Source organism: Protopterus annectens, chromosome 10.part0 (genome assembly GCF_019279795.1).
Source record: "Protopterus annectens isolate FY-2018-M chromosome 10.part0, PAN1.0, whole genome shotgun sequence".
In the NCBI taxonomy this organism is placed as follows: Eukaryota; Metazoa; Chordata; order Ceratodontiformes; family Protopteridae; genus Protopterus; species Protopterus annectens.
Window position 1 is genome coordinate 1,370,409,564 of NC_056744.1, and position 22,466 is coordinate 1,370,432,029.

The 22,466-nt window shown below is 34.6% G+C and overlaps 1 protein-coding gene across 1 annotated transcript in view; it reads left to right on the forward strand.

Moving 5' to 3' along the window:
• Positions 1-22,466, forward strand: part of LOC122814280 (receptor-type tyrosine-protein phosphatase C-like) — a 1,011,948-nt gene that overhangs the window by 757,514 nt on the left and 231,968 nt on the right. Inside the window, exon 17 of the mRNA XM_044086871.1 lies at positions 9,260-9,417. Within this exon, the coding sequence (XP_043942806.1) occupies positions 9,260-9,417 (158 nt within the window). The remainder of the gene's footprint in view (positions 1-9,259; positions 9,418-22,466) is intronic.

Below are 22,466 nucleotides of genomic sequence, written 5' to 3' on the forward strand. Positions count from 1 at the left end.
TTGAACACCTTCTGTTATAATATGTTTACTTACACAACTGTTTTTTTTTAGTGTTGTTCTATCTCATGGCTGACATACATCCCAATTGAGCAAACTTGGTTTTCAGTCAGTATATTAAATCCTCTTGTATGATTGTGCATATAGCAGTAGAATCTGAAGCTTTTTTACATGTAAAAATTTGAAATTCTTTTCTAAAATGTAACAATCATGCATTGTTGTAATGTTTCTGCACATTCGAAATTGGCTTGAATACTGAAATATTGAACAACACAGTGCACTTTTTTTGGGGGGGTCTCTTTAAAACAATGGTTTTTGATTAATTAATTGATTGTTGATCTATGTGTTTAAGCAAAGGGTTTTGTGGAAAATGTGTTCTGATGAAGTCCCATGTTGCTGGAACAAAAGCACGTAACTAACTTTGGATTTGTAATGAATAAATGCAAATAAACACATTTTTTTTCTTTGGATTTTGTTCCAGCCCCTTCTATTTATTTTGGATATTTTTTCGAGAGTGGTTATATAAAATGATTTTTTAGCGGCAGGATTCTCTTAATATTTGCATTGTGTCCTTTCTACACCTTACAAGGAGGATTGGCTGGGCTTGGTAAATTAGTTGTTTATAGCATTTCAGCTTTTTGAAGAAGCCCTTTTCCTAATTTTTTTTCAAAGAAATATTTTCTTTTCTAGCAGAACTTCCTGATAACACCTGTTGGTCAACCACCAGTTCCCACTATTTGATAAATTATTGAATATGTCCAAGTACCAATAATTTTTATTTATATATTTTTTAATTTTTATTTATAATTCTAGCAGACTTTGACTGTAAACAAATTACTGCTGTTATTGTCATTCCCTCTATTATGACAGAAACAATTTTGACAGGCTTGTGAAGAATATTTTTGGCTTCTTCTTTTTTTAACTTTTAGAAAAGTTTTTTGACAACCTCTCATTTATAAGCTGAGAATATTATATTTTTAATGGCTTCAGTTTGTTTAAGACAATAAGACTCATCAGATCTCCTTTCTTATCTCATGCACACTTCCTAGCCTAATTCTTTCTATCCTAGGCAAGAGGTATTCTTTAGTCCTTCATGGGCTAAGCTTTTTAAAAGACTTAATTAGAATAAACAATTATTATTGGTCAATGCTCTAATTTATTTTTTCCTCCTTGTCATTCCTGACAAGGAGGAAAGGGAATTGTCAACTGAAAGTAGGATTCCCTTCCTTTTTCCCAAAAGGAGTCCTTTCATGCTTTGGATCTATCCTTTCCGTTTCCTTCTGCCTTAAATATTAAATATTAAATGTTAAAGTAATTGTAGTTAATTAATGAGTCACAGGTTAACTGATTGTTTTATAAAAACTAGTCATGTGCTAAAGGTGTCAGATCCTGTGAAGGCAATATGGTGAGGTACTGGATCTGTTGGATTAAGGTTTAATAAAAGCGTGGCTAGTGTCGATGAGTGGCATTTTGGATTGTTTTAAGTATTTTGGTGATAAGTATGTCTTATATTATTTCTGGTTATTACACTCACCACAACTAAGCATTTTCTAGCAGGATTAGGGCTTTGGGTATTTCTGTGACTGTTTTATATGCACTTCTTATCCTAGCACTACAAATGGAACTATTACTGATTTACATTCTTCTTCTTCCTTCCCCCCTTCTTTCTTAGCTTTAATAATTATCCCATGTAATGTAGGCTACTTAGTACTGATGTAAGGGTGGACATACTATAGTCGTGTAAGTAGGTTTCCATAATAGTAGTTGCTCGAATAGATCACTGTTGAAGTAGCTGTAGCCTGCCTCTATCCCCATGTTGCATATTGTGTCTTTTCTAGGATGAAGATGTTTTCCTTTTTTAACTAGATCTGGTAGGGCTGTAGCCTCCCTCTTCTCTGGCAAGAAAGCTCTGAGTTTTGGCACCCTAGCCACTGTATTTGTACTGTTTTCCTTTGAGCTATAAAGTGGCTAGGGTACATGAATAGTGCCCTAAATCTTTGGAAACTGGCAGGATACAGCCGATGTAGCTTAGGCTAATGCAACAGTGATCTATTTGAGCATCTTCTGTTATGATATGTTTACTTACACAACTGTACTTTCCAGTGTTGTTCTATCTCATGGCTGACATATATTCCTCCTGGACACATTTGGTTTCATCATTTAGTATATTAAATACTTGTAGCAGTGGAATCTAAAGCTTTTCTAGATGTAAAAATTCAGAATTTTTTTCTAATATGTAATAATCATGCATTATGTTTGAATGCTTATACACATAAGAAAATGGCTAGAATACTGAAGTATTAAACAACACAATGTGCTTGCTATCCTCATTGAGACAGCAGTGTTTGATAATTACACATGCCCCTGGTTACTGCAGTGCCATTATACTTCATATTTGTAATGGCAGTCTTTTCATGACTCAAACAGTTGAATACTTCATACTTGGAGTACAAGTTAGAAGCATTCTTATCTCCAGTGCACAGTTTTTCAAAAAATATTATCATGTCTATATTTTAGGCAGTGTGTACTTAAGTGATTTCATGAAATAACCCTATTTTCAGATTGAATTTTTATTACCAGAAAAAAAAATTGATGCTAAGTTTTCTTAAAATGCTTTGATTCTCTCCCCAAACCTTGTTCCTGCCCTGAAACTTGACCGTAACTTCCATTAAACCTGTCTACCATTTGTGGATTCATCTCACCAGGAAGCCTCATTAATGCACTGCTTCACGTACAAAGAAACCACTTCTTGGTATCTCATCATTTTCCTGCATGCAGTGAATCTATACAACTCTTGCCAAACAAATGTTTTTATTGTCTTCCCTCAGATTAGTGTTTTCTATAGAAAGACTCCCTTGATAATGTTGGTATTGATATTAGAAATATATCCATGAAATAATCATGTTCACTTTGCTATATGTAGCTGAACAATAATATTAAAACTTTTTTTGTTGTTTAGTGTGGTCTGTTTAAAAAGCTTGTCATTGTTTAAATCAGAACTAAATGCATAAAATATTTATATGTGTTTTTAACAAGAAATATATTTAATAAATTATCACTTATGACATAGGCAGGCATACATTTATATAAATGAAAACAAACCATATTGAAATAATTTTAGTTGCAAACTTTATAACTCAAAAAAATCATTTTCCTAGATACAGCAATTTGCCCACCCATTATCTCTGATAGAGCAGTCTGCAGGGAATGTTTAAAGTCTACCAACTCATTACACTCCCAGAAAATATATTCCCAATTACCTGTTTCTTCCCCATCACACCTCCATTAGTTGCTGAGGAAAAGTTCTCTCAAGTCTGCTTGGCATATAAAAATACCTGTGTAAACATTTGTTGCATATCTGGGAGACATAAATATATTTTTGTGAATTGGTTTATCCAGTCTCTCTTCCCAATCCTTTCTAACCTCCCTCATTGATTCTTATAGTTATCATGTAATATTTCATATGCTCTACTATTTATTTTGTTTTTAACAGCATTTTCTGTTCTAGATGCTACTAAAAACTGTACCAGTGCTGATCTTTCATTTAGGACCCTCCTTATTTCTTTCTCTTTGCTTATACTCTGATATCAATCCTTGGTAGGGAAGGCAATCTCTAACCTGCAATCCAAATAAATTCTTGGTGTCTTCCCATTTTTTTACCTTTCCCTGTCTAGTTATTTGCTCCCAATACTTTGGATCCTTTGTCAGTTTTCTCCAATAAATCCTAGTTACCTCTTGTCTATTGTCTGTATCCCTAATTGCAATCATCCCTAATGGCAGAAACTCCTTTCTCCATTCCTGTGTTGACTTAGTTTGTAGAATACTTTCTGCTATTTTATGAGTATAATATTTTGTATGACTGTTGTTATTCTCCTTAAAAATCTGCATCCAAAATCCCAGTCTGTCCTTGTTTCTTATATAGAAGGATATATAGGAGCTTAACTGTTTAGCTCTGAAATAACCCCCAATCCGCCCTATTCTATTGGAAGAATCAGCTTATCCCACTTGACTCTTGCTGTCTTCTCTTCTCAGATAAAATCTTTCAGCTCTTTATGAATTGCTGTCCACAACTTCTCTGGTCGATAAAAATATGCTTGACCTGTGTATAAGACTTAAGTGACTAAAAACATTTTAACTGCTTGTATCTTACTATCCATACATATAACAAAGCTTCCAATTTCTCAGTTTTTATATTATCTTTTGTTGAGTCTCTTCCCACATGTCCTTAGCTGCCACACCAGAATCATTTTTAATTCATACTCCTAATTAATTAATTTTACCATATCCCCATAAATATGGATATTGCATGTGTGGGTGCAGAATTTACAGTTATTGCCTTTGTTTTAGTTTCGTTAATTTCTTATCCCAAAAGATTTAAACCATCTCAAAATATTCCACAACACTGTAATATCCTTTTCTGTTTTGTCTGGTATAAAATAATATTTCCTGCAAATAAAGGCAGCTTTTCTTGACTACCATACCGATTATATCCATGAATTTCTGAGTCCTTTATTTTCTTTGCCAGTGGTTCTAAATATAATGCAAAATAACAAAGGGGAAAGAGGATACCTCTGCCTGGTTCCTCTGCTCATGCAGAAATTATCATAAAGGAACCTGTACACTTTAATATTCGCCTGCAATCCCTGATATATCCTCCTAATTGACCTTATAAATTTATCAGGGAATGTAAATTCTTCCATTGACCTACTCATAAAATCCCAGCTTACTCTGTCAAATGCTTTCTCTGCAACAAGAACCACCAACAGCACTGGAATTTTCTTACATTCTACTTCCCTCTGGATCATCAGTGTTCTATTATTGTTGTCAAATGTTTGTCTCCCCTTCACAAATCCACATTTATTCCACATCTATCAATTTGGCATCACGTTTGCCATTCTTTTAGCCATTATAGACATAAACACTTTATAACTATGATTTAGTATTGACATGGGCCTGTATGAAGCTGGATCTGATGGGTCTTTCCCTTCTTCAGGTATTACAGCCACCACTATTTTCTTCCAAGAAGTATTTCTCCTCCTCTTAAAATACTGTTAAGCAAAATCTTCCAGATCTTTATCAGTTTTTTCCCCTTAGCTTCCAAGCTTCAACAGGAATGCCATCCATTTCTGTGGACTTTCTTGTAGATTGGTTAGACATCACCATTTATATCTTATCTCCTCTTATCCTGTTAGCAATTGAGCCTCATCTACCTCTTACCTTGACATATTAAATTCTTCAATAAACATTTCCATTTGTACCTTTTCTTGATTTCCATATTTCTCTGCTTTATACAGACTTTCATAGAATTTATAGAATTTGCAGCTGATTATACAATAGTTCCTTTTGGGTTTGTTTAGTCTACACCATTTTAATTGTTTTTCTTAGAAGTTCTTTAAAATATTCAGTCATACATTAAATAAATTTACAATTTACTATCAACATAGATCTGAGTCTGGTTTGGTGATACAACTACTATTATCATTTTCTCTTCCTCATGCAGAAAAGTAATAGAAATAACCAATAAAAAGCTTTCAGTTTTTATATTCAAACTTTAAAAATGTACATTTTATTTTGAGATTGGATGCAATTATTTATATTATTGTAGCATTTTCCTCCATTAATAGGTGTTCTTTTCTTGGGCAGCGATTAGCATTGTCGCCTCACAGCAAGATGTTCGGCGGTTGGATTCTCAGCTGGGGTGCCTTCTATGCGGAGTCTGCATGTCCTCCCTGTGGTTGCGTGGGATTCCTCTGGGTGCTCCAGTTTCCAACCAAAGACATGCAGTAGGTGGATTGGACACTCTAAATTGGCCCTAGGCGTGAGTGTGTGTGTGTGCCTTCTGTGGAAGGTTGGGTGCCGGGCTGGCGACTTGACACTGTAAAACTCCACTGCCACTCATGAGCAGACAGATGGTCCACTGTGGTGACCCCTAACTGGGAAAAGCTGAAAGAAGAAGAAGAATGGGTGTACTTTTCTTCAGTGGTAGTTTTAAAATCCATCTGTTTTTCAGGTAATGGGAAAATTGGATCATCACACTGCACTCACTGGGTACAAGGAAGAGACACTAATCTTGAATGGGTTGCCAGCGTATTGCAGGATGGGTACACATACAGACACACACACACACACACACACACACACACACACACACACACACACACACACACACACACAGAGACATGCACAATTCTAAACATCTACAGACAAGGTCCCCCACACTTACATACACTCATAAAAGCACTTGTCCTTAGGAACTGTTTGATATTCCTAGACTCATTTCTGTGAGTCTTGGAATAGTGAGACTAAATGACTGAAAATACGGGCTTACATATACAAAGTCTGAAATCTTTGTGTTATGTATTTTCCCTTTTCTCTGAGGTGTGATAATCTCAGACTTGATATATTTAAGTTCAGGGAGATGATGGTCTGGGAAAAGCAACTTTAAAGAAAAACAGTGTTCAGCATTCCTTTTTCTCCTGTATTTCTACATTTTTTTCATAATTCCACAGCTTGCATTTAAGAGTCTCAGAAGTGCAAAAAGGAGAACTCAGAAGCACATACCTGCATCTCACACACACACACACACACACACACACACACACACACACACACACACACACACACACACACACACACACACACACACCACTCTCTCTCTCTCTCTCTCTGTCTCAAAGATATTCATTCAGCTCTACTTTTACCCCTATAGACATGAACTCAGATGTCCACAAACATACACACATGCACATAAGTGCACACATATATGCATTAATTCAGCTGAATTCATTCCCATCTTGACCTACACCCACACATCCACAAGCATCATACCTGTATAGATTTTCATAAAATGCCCAGAGTTTTGCCTCATATTGTAGGTTTGTTTCTCATAAAATTTTCTGAACTTTTGTGGCAAATCAGTGAGGAATGAATTCATTAAATAAAGACGGGCATTTGAGTTTCAGACTTCATATCCTTCAGAAAATGAATGGTGACACAAGTTCTTTTATTCTAGAAACGTTCTAAGTTTATAAGAGCAGTATTTAAAATTTGTCCCTATCTTGGGGACTTTGTCCCCCATTGTTTTTGACTTTGTCCAGAATTTTTGTGCTAAAATGTTGAGAACTATAACAAGCATGCTTACACATGAAGACAAAGGCACACGTGTGTGCATGCACACACACACACACACACACACACACACACACACACACACACACACACACACACACACACACAAAAAAAACATACCATTCACTTTTTCTTCCTACAGTAAAAAAATAACCCAGAAGAATGACTGAATTGTTGTGCTGAGTTAACTGAGAGCAGTGCCTATTTCTGGGAAGAGCACATAGTTTATGCCACTACCTTTGACTGTGGTCAATTTCTGCATTAACACCTCCACAAGGGGAAAATGATAACAATAGAGAAGTCTCTACATCAGAAAGGCTTAACACAATGGAAAAACATTCTCAGATAAAGCTTCTGCATCACAATTAATGTGTCTGAATTCCAGGGTAATTGCAGAGGATGATGTTCAAGGCGTACACATTTAGAATTTTTACACTGAAGAAGAGTTGATAATTGCTTTAAACGGTATATGTTTCCCATCAAAAAAGCAAGGAAAATATAATATTCATAACTTGATTTTTAAACTATATGCTTCTGTTATTAGAGAACTGATGTAAATCATGAGAAATGGCATTATTTAAAATCTCACAGCATCACCATTACAGTCATCAATGTCAGGAAATGTATATAGTCTGCCAAACAGCATTTACATGTATACTGACATGTAGAACAATCATCATGTTACCCAACTGATTTCAATTAGTTATTGTAAATATGTATTTATTTATTTGCCTTTTGTTTACTGTGAAACTCCACCAGGCCATAGATAACCCATTGTTAGTGGTGGCCCAGGGAGAACAGCTCCACAACAGAAAACATTTACCAGTTTAAATTACAAATTTTGAGTTGCAAAAACTAAATTTTTACAAAATACATAGTAAAAAGAACATAAGAATAGTATAATCTGTACAGACTTGAGTATCGGGGTAAAGATTTGTACAAAATACATAGTAAAAACCATAAGAATAGTATAGTTTGTACAGTTAAAGTATCAAGTAACAATATATACATATGGGACTTTTAAAACATTTTTGCTGATTGTCAGTGTCTGCAATATATTACCTAAAAATATATTTTTATGTTTATTTGTAAAGCATTTTCTTTTTTACTAACCATTTAAATGCCCAGGTAGAAACAAACTAGTGTTCTCTGATTATTTATATGTTTTGTTACCATCATCTTCTTGCTTGTGTGTACTTGATCTTAGCATCTCTGTACAATTGAATATATTTAGTTTGCTTAAATTACAAAAGTTTTATATGAAAGTTCCATAGTCTGCATTAACTAACCTGACTGTTCTGTGTCCAAAAATAAGAGTGAGTATTTGCAGAATCCACAAGAAACAAACTGAATGTCTTTTAGTCTTAAAACATTAATGTTTGCTTTTTTACTGACCAAGTTTAACATATGAATACTCCCAGAACGTTGCTAAACTCTGGAATACTGTCGGCACACAAATACAACTCTCCAACAAACTCAGTAGTTTTAAACCACTGCTTAAACAACATCTTATGAATCCTGGTCCTGCACATGCTCATCACCAGGTTAAGACTTTATGCTCACTGTATGATACTCTCCAAATACTCTCCTTAAACAGAATACTCTAAACCTCTTACTGAAATGACAGAACAGTTTTATACATAACTTCTGCCTGTACAATCTATTAAGTTGCATGTGGGCTTTCTCTTTAGCAACTTCTACCGCTGTAAAATCTTATAATGTACAAATGTAACTACTGTATGTGTATAAATGTAAATAGAAATGTAACTATTCTGTGTTTAACTACAACTAAGTGTAAGGCAATGTAAACCAACTGAGCTTTTCTACCCGGGCGTCCGCTGAAAACGGGTATAACCCAGTTGGACTTTCCTGGTAAATAAAAACAAATAAAATAAATAACTTTTAAGTGATTTAAAACCTGTCTAACCAACAGTATATTTATAAGAAATACTGATGCAGCAATGTATACATATTCCATCTGTTGACCTTTAATGCAGTGAATTAAAAGTAGATGATATAGCTTGTTATTCTGCTATGACTTGATTACATCTCTGAATTGAAATCCACACAGTAATGAAGCTGATACTTTATTGTTAGCTTGTTTTAAGTATTTGTTTTCAATGCTATATTTTAGAAAAAAGAGAAGTCTGCAGAAAGAGAAGTGAATCATATTCAGTTTACCAGCTGGCCAGATCATGGAGTTCCAGATGATCCTCACCTTCTGCTTAAGTTACGAAGAAGGGTTAATGGATTCAGCAGCTTGTTTTCTGGGCCAATAGTTGTCCACTGCAGGTAAATCTTTCAAATCACTGGCCTGGAACATATTTAGGATATTATGTTTGTTCCTGCTGTAGAACGTTTTGGTATGTTTGGTTTCAAATGACAGGATACATTGCTCTGTTATTTCTGCAGACATTAAAAAAGTGTATCAAATATATAACTAGCCCCTGGAACTTGAATTGCCAAAATGTGTGGTTAAAGTATAAAGGATTGCTAATAAATAATTCACCAGGTTAATACTGGTTAAGGTAAAGCTGATAAATTATGTTCCATGATGTAATAGATGAAGTCTGGCTGTCACTGTAAGAGAAAAATTTAATATAGTTGTAATAAGAATTAATTTAATATAGTTGTAATAAGAATGTTACTGTGTGACAGTATTTTCTGTAGTTACAGTGCTCATTATACAAGTTTATCACTTGTAGGTTATGATCAGCAATTTGACATGAGAATGTATATGAAGAGCACAATCTCAATAAGATGACATGCAAATTGATAATGGCCTTTAAACTGTGAATGATGGGGCATTTACCCCTTATCTGTTTTTTTTTAATCATGTGGGTAGAGTCCAAGTTGATACATTTTCCCACTTGTAGGAAATCCCTCATGACCAGTAATCATAATAGTACTTGTTAATACTATATTATGAATTTGTTTAAAAAGTATATGGGTCTTAGCTTTTTAAACAATTCCTTTGTAGTTGAGAATTATTTGTAGAAGCTGCGCATCCCTATTAACATATTTCCTTAGAGGTGACTTTTTGATGCACTGTGCAGAACATAGTATATATGCATACATGCAGTAGTTTTTTTTTTTTTAATCCTTTGTTGACCAGGTTAGTCCTTCTAGGCTAATAGTCTCTTTTCAGGGGAGACATGAGGTAGTATTCTTACTACTAGGGGAAATTTAGCCAGGGCATTGAGGAACTTCCCCTACTCATCATTGTTGGGAATGGGATCCATTTTGTGGGAGCACTTTCTGTTTTAATTCCAGGTGCAGAGACAGCCCAGAGAAACAGGTAGGCAGATAGAGAGAAGTAGATGAAGGGATGGTGAGATAAATGGATGAAACAAACAGTATCAAGACCAGAGAATGCACGGAGGATTCTGAGGAGATGTTTAAAGAAATCTGTTTAATAGAGATGAGTCGGCAAATGATGGATGCACAATTACAGCCCTCCAGTTTTGAGGGTTGCAGGATGATTTACTTAAAGAAATGGTGGTGCAGAGTGAACCAGAAAATTAAGGAGATGTTTCCTGGAGGGACATTTTGGAGAAAATACAAAAGGAGGATGCAGAGACAATCCTGAAGTATAGTGATGAGATAGAAAAGAAAACATATGCAGAGAAAGTAAAAGAAGGCAAAAGTGGAGTAACAGAAAGAAGGCAGAGGAAATTGTAAAATGGACGTGCATGGTAATAATTCAAAGTAAAGAAGATAAACAATTGACAGGTATGAAGTGTGGGACAATGTAATAGCTCTTTTGGGTGTAAAAAGCACATGAGGTAGGGGCATTTTCTTCTTATTGACAAAGAGATATTTTGTAACATTATATTTGAGACCATTTTTTCCAATGGAAATTTTTCTTAGAGAATATGAAAAAAAAAGAAATACTCTAACCCATGGAATCTTTATGTGATAAAAGCATTCAACAAGGAAACAAAAAAGAAAATTAATGTACAAATTCAAGCAGAGGTAGAAAGAGAGACTTTGAAAGGACATTTGAAAAATGTATGTAAAGAAGTACTGGATATCTAAAAAGTTTATGACCAAAGGGGTTTATGGACTGGAAATGGATGAAACAGAATATATATATATATATATATATATACAGCTAATGACTGGGGGTTGGTATAATGGTTAAGGTGTTTGACTCAAAGATACAAGGTACAGTATTTGATTGTCATATTTGGAGGTAAATTAGTTAGGTTTCAAATGGCCTGTTAAGAAAGCCAGCCTAATAATTAGCTATGAACTTATGAAACCATGAATCTAAGGAAAATGAAAAATTGAGATTGCTTTCCTTAAATGTGAATAGTATTAAGAATATAGTAGGAAGAATAGGGATTTTGGAGTAATATAATATATGTGATGTAGATGTAATTATAATAGAAGACACAAGATTTTTAAGAAATGGAAAACACTGGAGAGGAAAAAAAATCAGAAATTTGTGAAATGAGAGATGTTTTGGAATAGCCGTGTTTTGTAGAAATACAGTAAAGATATTAGATGTAACTTTAGCAATAATGGGAAGATTAACCATTGTAGAGTTAAAGTGAAAAGAACAAGTATATAGAATTATAACATTATATGTTTATACTAATTGTAAAGAAAGGGAAAGGTTAGTTCATCAAATTTTAGACTATTAGTGATAAATATGAATACTGTAATAACAGGAGACTTGGGATTTTACAGGCAAGTGTAAAAAGAAAGGAAATGATGTGAGAAAAATGTTAGATGTTATAAGATGTATCAAGTTATAACTTTGGAACAAAAATTCATAGACTTACAAAAGGGCACTGAGACAAATTGTATAGTATCAGAAGCTTTAGTTATACAAGAAGGGGAGGTAGTTGAAACAGGATTTTCTGATCTTCTTGCAATATGGCTAGATGTAAAGGAAAGCAAGGAATATATAAAAATAGACAAAGGAATAAAAAGATAAATGAGAAAGTGTGAAATGAAGGAAAGAAATTAGTAATATAGTTATGGAATGATCATATTACTGTGAAAACACTTTATAAAACTGGTCTGAGTGGTGGTTGATATTTAAGGAAAAATATAAAAAAATGTTTTTTACAGTGGCAATATTATGTAAGAAAATTAGAGAAAGAAAAATATAAAATGGCATATTACAATGCATTGGAAGATTTATAATATAATGATAGAAAGTACTTTGACATAGAAAATGAATTGTATGAAAGAAATCAAGAAAAATACAGGAATTTGTATATAAGCAAAGACATTTTACAAGGAAGAGGAGAAGTACTGTGTTACTTAAGCAGATTAATAAAGAAAGATGGTAGTGTATTGAGAAATAAAAAATGCGAAAGGAGAAATTGAAAGCACTCACGAAAATATTATGAATAGTTTAGTACAATATGTACAAGAAATGCTTCAAGAAAAAAGAAGGTTGTAAAAGCATGGAAAGAAAAAAGTTAACAGAAAAAGAGAATAAAGAGTTGGAAAAGGAAATTTCTTTAAATGAGCTAGACAAAGCATTGGGACAAGTAAATATAGTTTTGGCTGCAGGATCAGATGGAATAGGGTATGAAATATATAAAAAATTAAGGGATTGGCAAAAAAAATATATGTGGTTAAATGAAGGTTTTGTGTTTAAATAATTATGTAGTGGAATATTTAAATTAATATGGAAGAAGGAAGATAGAAGACAATTAAAAAAATTGAAGGCTGGTAGTATTGAATAATAATGATTATAAGAGTTTTATGAAAATAATACAAAACAGATTTGGAACTAAAATGGAAAATATTATGGAAGATAGAATATATAGTGTATAGAGAAAGGTTTGTCAAGAATTATTAATGATAATTACAGAAATTGTGGATGATACTATGACTAGAAAAGAAGAAGCAAAAATCATGATAGCAGACCTTCATAAGGCATTTGATACAACTGGACATGAAATTTTATGGGTAATAATGAAAGAATGTCATATAAGTGAGAAAGTTAGGAAAATATGTATGTCAGTGTATTATAATAATAAGTAAAAATAAAGTAAAAATACTTGTTATGGCTGGTTAAGACAAGAGGTACATATGAAGAGTGGTGTAAGTCAGGGATATCCAAAGGAGTTGTATATTCTTTGCATTAGCTATGAATGTGATAGCATGTGGCATAAATTACAAAATGAAGGTGATGAAGTGTATATAACATGTGAAGAATTAAGAATTCCTGTTCTGTTAACATATGCAGATGGCATTATAATAACTGCAAAAAACAAAATTTGAATAAAAGAAGTAATCATTTACAAAAATGCATGTTTAGAGGTGATAGGGATAGCTTTAAATAAAGAGAAAAGTAAAGGTTTAGGTGATATAGTAAATATAGGGGGTATATATTTTGCAGTGAAATAAATTTCTGTGTTAGGTATAAAATTTGGAAATAAAGATGCAAGTAGAATTCAATGTGAAAAAAAAAACAGAAGAAATAAAACATACCTGTCTTTTCTGGAGAACATATACATTATCATTCAGAAAAAGGTGTATTTGATTAACATTAATATTTGATAAATTAAGTACTGATGGAAAATATCATGCTTAGCAAGTGTATTTATGTTCTCAACAGTATTTGAAAATAAATCATTGCATATATATTTTTTTTCATTTTAAGGCTAGCCTCCCAGCACTGCAAACTTTGGCTGTTTATGATTGTCACTATTGAGTTGGCAGTCCAATCCCATGTCTAAAAATGGGTAAAAGAGGTTGTGGAATGAAGATTAGGGCTTTAGATTAAACAGAGTAAAAGGAGGAGTTTTGTAGTTAAATAAAGAGGAAGGAGGTTTATGGTTAATTAATACATGTTATATATGCTGCTTCATTAAATGTATACAAAGTGTTAAATTGGATAAATGAAAGAGATGAGAGATTAGAAGTAAAATTGTATAAATATAAGTATAATAAATTTAGGGTATGGTAAAAAATAGTAAAAGAGAAAAAGAGTGTATAAATGAAGAATTAAGATGTTAGCAAGAAAAAAATATATATTTTATATATATATATATATATATATATATATATATATATATATATATATATATATATATAAAATTGATTATATAGAAAAGTATGCTATAAGAATATAATGATAAAGCATTGCTATGTAAAACAAAATGAAAATTTAAGAATGTAATGATTAACTATTACTATGTAAAACAATGTGAAAATCAAACAGATTAAAACATTAAAGTTATAAAAATAAGAAGCAAATGGTATAATCAGAAAGTAGAATTTTAAGATTTTTTGTGGAGACTAGTAATAGATAAATTGCCAGTAAAAGGAAACATGCCATATATAAAGAAAAGAGATTATGTTTACATTCTCAAGAAGAAGACAAAGAATAAACTATGGAATGTGTTCCAGACAAGTGACAAGTAGAGTACCTCAGGGTTCTGTCCTGGGACCACTCTTGTTTGGCATCTACTTCTCTGAAGTACAGGCCAACACTAAGGGACTCTGGATAACAAAGTTCGCAGATGACTGCAAACTGAGAACCATTACTGTATCCCCAAATGATGTGGCTACTCTACAAAAGGGCCTTACAGAAACAGATGCTTGGTGCCAGAGCCATGGGCTCAAGCTCAATGCCAAGAAATGTATAGTTATCCCCTTTGGGAAAAAACATGTACCTGTGAATTACCATATAGGTGGCAGTACACTAAACACCAAAAGTGTGATAAGAGACTTAGGGACACAGGTGGACAGTGGTCTCACCTTCGATAACCACATCGCCACAACAGTCAGGAAATCCTTCTATGTGGCACACCTCATCACTAAGGGCTTTTCATCCAGAAAATAGGAGGTCATTGTCCCACTGTACTCATCCCTCATTAGACCCATTATAGAATACAATGCCCCGTTTGGTATGTACCTCTCAAGACATCTGAAACAACTGGAAAGGCCACAGAAATACCTCACTAAAAGTATCACAGGCCTAAAGCAGATGCCCTACGTTGACCACCTTGAAAAACTCCAGCTATACTCTGTGACATATCGTCTACTCAGAGGCGATCTTTGCTTAATATACAAGGCCATGTCAAACCCAGAGCTGTTGGACATGCTACACTTAAAGAAATCCCAATCCCTCAGAGACACATGCTCCAGGAAGCTAAACCTTGTCATCACAATAAACAAAACATGCTGGAGGGATAGGTTCCTGACCCAGAGACTCCCCAGACTCTGGAATAGATTGCCCATACATGACAAGCAGAGTGCCTCTTTGGTCTTCTTCAAAAGGAACCTTGACGATTGGATGGGAGAAAGGAAATTCATCACGGGGATCACGTCAGTCGCCCTGCTAGACAGGGGTCCAAGGAAGTAAATAGTATGGGAAGAAATAGCCAGGGAATTGTTATGGCTAGGCTTGTATAGGCCCTAGGGCTGATAGCCTAGTACCAATCTATGAACCTATGAAATGTAAAAGAGTAAAAACCATTGTGGGGAAAACTATGTAAAGAATATTTTTTGAAGCTGTACAAGAAGTGGATAAAATAAACAAAGGTATGATTAAATATGAATATTATAAGAATAGAAGTAAAGAATATGTTAAAAGAATATATAAATGTTTTATGTTATATGGATTATATGCAATGAAAGAATAAATGGAGTTGTGTTTAATGGTAAATGGATTTTAACAATATTAAGTAAAATCAGATGGTGGTTATGGAAAAAGGAGTGGGGGTCTAATAAGGATGACAATTTGGTATAATTGTAAAGGAAATTGTGAATATGTATAATCAGATTTGTATGTCTATATTTTGTACATTTTGTAAATATACAAATATTTTGTAAATAGTAGTTTTTTGTATACATAAGTAAAAGGACCCTTATGCTTTCTGAAGTGTGCTGTGGGATCTTTTATATCTACCTAAGCTACCACCAACTCAAGCAGATAGGGCCTCTGTTTAACATCTCATCTGTAGGACAGTATACTCAGGAGTACAGCAGCCCTCTTATTCTGCACTGCAGTGTCATTAATTGATCTACCTGGTGCAGGAATAGAATCTACAGCCTTTTGCACCAAAGGTGAGTCTGCTACCTGTTGTGCCATTGACAGTGACACAGTTCACCTACTACTGCTAATGTGGCATGCAAGAAATATTAACATGTTGAATTTTTTGGAGTTCCTTTAAAGTTGCTTTTTCAAAAATTAGTTTTGTAAGCTTTATTTAATGGATTGACATTCTGATAAGAAAAAGTAATTTTCAGACTTAGTATTTGTGAATTGTCACTGGAGTTTTGAAGGATACAAATTCAACTTGTTGTGGGGACACTAATGTTCAGAACAATTGAGTGGTAGCAATAAAGTTTAACACTACTCATAGAATGCCTATTTTAAACTTTATTTTCAAACATTTTATATTTATTAATCAACACATATTACCTGACAGATTGTATTAAACAGCTATTTACATCAGTACACCGGTGACAATATATGCACATATCTGACTTAGGCACCAACACAGCTGGATTGCCCCATTCACTCCTAGTTTAAACATCATTTTATCTTCTTCTGTATTACTTTTTTTGGGACTCTGGTACCTTGTATGGTTTCAGATCTACCTTCTGTTTTGACTCATTTTCAGCCTTTAGAGTTGGAGATTTGGATTCTGCCCTGCTGCAGTCTCCAAAGGATAGTTTCAACTTTTGACAAAGTTCTTTTTGAAGAATAAATCTCAGGCATAGTTTATTTAAATAAAATCCTTTCTGTTGTAGTGATGTTGTTCTCATTACAGACAGATAACTTGCTGCTTTGTGTTAATGTTACAGTTATGCAGTTGTTGTGAGCAGTCATGAGACGCCCACCTCCAGCCAACTGGAAGACACTCCCTAAGAGGTGGATCTGTCTGATAATATGGCCCTTTCCCAGCAAATATAACCTCAACAATTGCATGGCTGTAATATTAATGCAAAACAGCAGTCATCTGCCTGTAAAGGGAATGATATCACTACAATAAAAAAGGTTTTATTTATAAGAATTACATCTGAGATTTATTCTTCAAAATGAACTTTTCCAGAAGTTGATAATCATATTTTGGATTATAAAGGTTTAGATATTGCAGTAGGCCAGAATCCAGACCTCCAACCCTAGAGGCTGTGCATGTCCTTCCCTTTTTGCTTAGAACCAAGACAGAAGGCAAGTACAGGCCAATTAGGAACAACTAACTGGGAGTCACTTCAGATAGACTGTGACTCGGTTAATAATGCTGAATTAAATTTGTCCTAACAGGTAGCTTAGAAGAAAATTCTGTTTCTTAATTAAAAAAGAATCTTGTTTATGTCCTTAGAAACTTTAAATTCTTGATTATGGCCTTAGAGAAAGTTTATTCCATTTGGACAACAGGACTGAAATTCTCCTGATGCCATACTGTTGATACATATGCCAGCTCTGAAAATGCCTACCGAAGTCTTTCTTCTGTGGTTTTAACACATTTATGTGATATAATCTACTTGGTTTTCTCTTTCCAATCTGTTTTATTTTTGTTACTCATTCATTTTTCTCTCTCCTCAAATGGCCTTGCCATCTTGCTAGTAATTTATTTTCAGCAGAGAGAAGTAATGCTAACACTATTCCCCTGTTCTAAACCCGAGTCTGTTATTTTTATTATATACCAGCTGTTGCATCTCTTCTGCCATTTGCATATGTTCCATAACTATTAGCATAACATTTTTTATTTATTTTACAAGATTGTAAAGTGTGCAAATTCACTTCTAAATGGGATTTTTTCACCTCCCAATCCTCTTTTGCTATGTCCAACAAGACATTGGAATGTCTACCTTATAACAACTTGATTGGAGTAAAATCTGTTGAAGCTCAGGGCACATCTCTTAAAGCAAAGAGGTAGCAAAGCAAATTATCCTAGTAAACATTTTGTTGTACTCCTTCTTTAGCAAAGACTTAAGACTTTTACTAAAGTTTCTCATTAACTCATTAGTCTGAAGGTGATACAGTGAAGTTCTTTACTGATTTACTACAAAATACTGGCAAAGATGGTGTAGTATCCTAGAGACAGATGGGGTTTTCTGGTCTGTGAGTATTTTATTGGGTATCCCTACCATACAGAAAAAAATAACACTGGTTCTTTGGCTGTTGAATTGGCAATGGCTTTTCACAGGGTTACTGCATCAGGTGTCTTAGTGACATAGTTAATAATCACTAGACTGTGCCAGTAGCTTTTACTAGATTTTACTAATGGTCCTTCCTACAAGACCCACTGTTGTCTACTTCAGTGAGGCGTCTGTAACAGGCATAGGCATAGGTATCGGCAAATTTCTGACCTGGTGCAATCTTCTGACATTCTGGGCTTACTGCATAGAAGCTCTTATGCCTTTCATTACACCAGGCAAATAAAAATAACTAAAAGTCTAGCTTTTTTACATCCTGAAAGTTCCCTCCTAGAATATGGCTATGTGCCAGTTTTGTCACATACATTCTAAAAGGTTTTGGAATTAACAGTTGGTGTAGTGTCATCACATCCATTCTGAAAGGTTTTAGAGCTAAAAGCCGGAACATTTTTTCTTTGTCACTTATCCCATTTGACAAGTCATTTTGTTTAACTCAGACTATGGGTATAGGATAAGCCACACTGCTAATACTTCATTTTCTATTCTGGGTATATTGTCTATGGCCCTTACATAATATATAATCTTCCCAGTGAGCTTTCTTAAAATTGTTATTGCTTATCTGCAGATCTGCCATGTCAGGAATACTTTCCTCAGTATATTTATGTGAAGTAGATGTTATAGCATATTTTCCTATAAATGCAGCTATAGGAGTTTATTCTTGTATGAGAGGCATCTCATGCCAGTGACTTACTTCTGCATTTGTTTCCCCTAAATTTTATTTTTAACTTAGTAACTTGTTTGTCTTTAAGTACTGTTGCTGCTGACAGTCCCATTTCTGACTGTCCCTCTTTTTTTACCTTATGGAGGAAAACTTATTACTCTGTTTATATTATCTTTTTTCTCATCTGGTTATCACCATGCATCTCTAGATTCCCTTTCTTCTCCTTGTGAGATTATCACTGTCTCTCCCTCAGTGCCTCCACATAAGCATCTTTCATTATTTTAGTGACTGTAATCTTTTGACCAGGTTCCATAACATACAATATGGGTTCTTTCCTAGCAATTCTGTCACTCACATATTTCATTAACAGCACCTGATGGTTTCTGGGAAGCTTTCTGGGAACATACAGGCTCTTCTGTTACTTCTAGCAAAAGTATGATTTTAGCTCCATCCGAAGTTTCTACACCTGTCTTTTTCTCTTTATTAGAACTGTTCTTTCTTAAGAGTGTGCTAGGCTACTGTTGTGCCCCCCCCCCCATTTTTGTTAAAGGTGTATTCAGTTCCTAGCCACATGTCAGACTGCTGCTGCTGCCCCATCCTCCCCATTTTTGCTGGATGTGTACTCAGTATTCAGCCCACAAAGACTGTAACTGTGCTGCTTAGCCCTGCTGTTTACACAGTGCCTCAGACATAAGAGGCATATCCCTCAACCTCTTAGCCCAAGAAATCTGGGCAAAGCCTGACATAATGGGAGCCCAAAATAGGGACACATTTTAAATATTGATCTTATAAACTTAGAAAGTAGCTAGAATAACAGGGTATGTATTAAGATGCATTTTCTAAAGGATATGAAGTGTGAAACTCAAATGTATGAAATTTACTAATTTCATTCCTTAGATCATCCCAGTCATTTACAAGAAAACCAAAAATTTTATGAGGCACATACCATGATTTGGAGGCAAAAATCTGGACATTCTGTGACAATCTGGACATCTGAGAGTTTTTAATAGTTCATAAAACAGAACAATCTCTGTTTGTATATGCTTTGAGATCTTCTGCGTCAGCTGATGACAAAATTTTGGATCAGTCTGTCTCAGCTTAGTTCAGCTGTGCAACATACTTCTCAAAAGCAACAAAATATGCTTGAGTTTCATTACACTTAAAGGAAAACTTCGTCTTAGAACTAAAAAGAAATCCATTTTTTCACTCCTGTTTTCTGAGTTATTTTACCACCTCAAAATCACTGTGACTACTTCTTGTATAATTTTAATATGTTTTCTGCAAAATGGCTGTCGATGGGGCTTGACATATCAATGTGATCTATTTTTCTTCAAGCCTTTCTCTTTCCCATAATCCATTTCAAGTCTGCTTTATATGAGTCATGTTAGCCATAAGGAAGTATTAGTGTATTCCCATTCCATCAACATATAATGGGATTAGTGTCAGTCACTGTCATCTTATATACTGTCTGTAATAGGACTGGTTCTTTTATTACTTGAATGGCCTTCATTTGTGTGTGTCTCAGGGTTTGTTTATAGTATACTAATGAATTATACAGCTGTAACCAAAACAGTTGCCAAATTGCAGACCTTTGTTCGATGTATGCTTTACAAGAATTACAAGAAAAATAATTTCTAACCTTTCTCCAAATGTCAGACATCTTTGATACTACATTCAAGTCATGTCATCTTACAATGTAAATTAGTTTAAACAACAAACATTTAAAGTTTAAAGCTTAGCATTTCAGTATTGTGATGTTGCTTATGTAAATTTGTCAAAAGAGGTGACAGCTGCCTTTAAGCCATTGACTGATTTAATTGCTTTGTTTTGCTATGAAAGGCATGGCTACATTAGAAGCAGCTGTGAATCAGTGTAAGGTCTCTTCTCTGCAATAAAGACAATGGAAAACAGTTTCACACCTTTCTGTCTTGTTTACAGTAGCGTAATCTCCTGACTACATATTTCACTGTGTCTGTGGTATGTCATGCAGGTGTAGACAAATTCCTTTGCAACTTATGTGAGAAGGTTTGTGTCTTTCGGCTTTTCCCGGTTAGGGGTCGCCACAGCGGAACTCTGGTCCGCTAATGATTGGCAGTTGATTTTTACATACCAGCTTGCCAGGCCTGATGCACAACCTTCAATGAAGGTGCGCCCATTCACGCATGTCTCCATGCAGAAGATGCTCTAGCTGAGAATCAAACCGGACAGCGTCTTACTGTGAGGCGATAACGCTACCGCAGCACCACCACCGTGGGTAACTTATGTGAGAAGGTAAGCAAAAAAAAGTAGGTGGCCTTTACCTTCCTTTGATACCAAAGTGACGAAATGAAAGTTTTATAAACTACAAGCACATTACAGGCACCTACACAGTACTTGAATCATATTGTAGGGAGAAAAGCAACCAAAGAGCTGAGTTAAACTGCAGGAGAAGTAGTCAAATATTCTGTCATGTACATCTGTCCACAGAGGCTAAATGTTTATTAGTAGCCTTACAATACTTCTCAACCTCTTACGGCAAGAAATCTGGACAGTGGGAGGCAAATGATTAAAAATAGGGACACTTTAAATATTGTATGTGATGTTGTCCTATCTTGCCTTCAATTCTTACTAGGTTGAGTTTAGATCTGATCCTTGGATCTGTCTCGGCCATTATTTTCAAGCTCGAGGTCCTCTGCCAGCTCGTGGCTAACTCCCTATCCCAGCATGCACTGGAACCATCCCCAGAGCTCGTTTGCTACTAAACAGATCAAGCATTCGTCTGCTAGCTCTGGCTAAATACAACTTTCTTTGATTACTTCTAGTCAATAATTCTTATTTAACTTTAGATTTATAGCTTAGTGTGTCAACTTGTGATTTAGTATTTTTGTATTTGGGCTGTTTTCTAATTTTTGGCCATCGTTTTTTGCTAGGCCTTGTGTCTTCCCCTTCCCAACTTGTTTTAAGTGTAGTTGGTCTATTAGTTGCACAGTTCATTTAAATTAGAGCACTGTAACAGACCTCCTTTAAGTTAGAGGACTTTAAGCCTTGTGTTTCTTGCTTATTCCTTTCCTGGCTTGTTGTTAAGTGTAGATAGTGTGGTAGAGTTCATTTAAGTTAGAGAGCTGTGTCTTTGTTTTTTCTCTGTGTGTTCTATGTCCTCAATAGCTCGACCCATTTAAGATAGAGGGTTGAACCCATATATATGGGTATTGGTCAGTGTACTGTTGTTCTTTCTCCTTAAAATGACAGGTAAGGATTCTAGACTGATGGGTTTTAAAAAGTGTGACAGATGCAGCAAAAAGATGCCTCTCAGTGATAAACACACCCTTTGTGTTTATTGCCTTGGGGCTGTCCACCTCTAGGAGTCGTGCTCTATTTGCCACTCTTTTAATCATAGAGCCCCCCTGGAGAGGAAAAATAAGTTGATTTTAAAAGGTCTACTTAAAACCCTCTTCTCAAAGGCATTGGAAGACAATCCGGGTTCGTCTAGATTGAATAAGTCACCTTCTGCTAAGACTGATAAATCAGAGAAATCTGGAAAAAGACCTTTCTCTTCTTC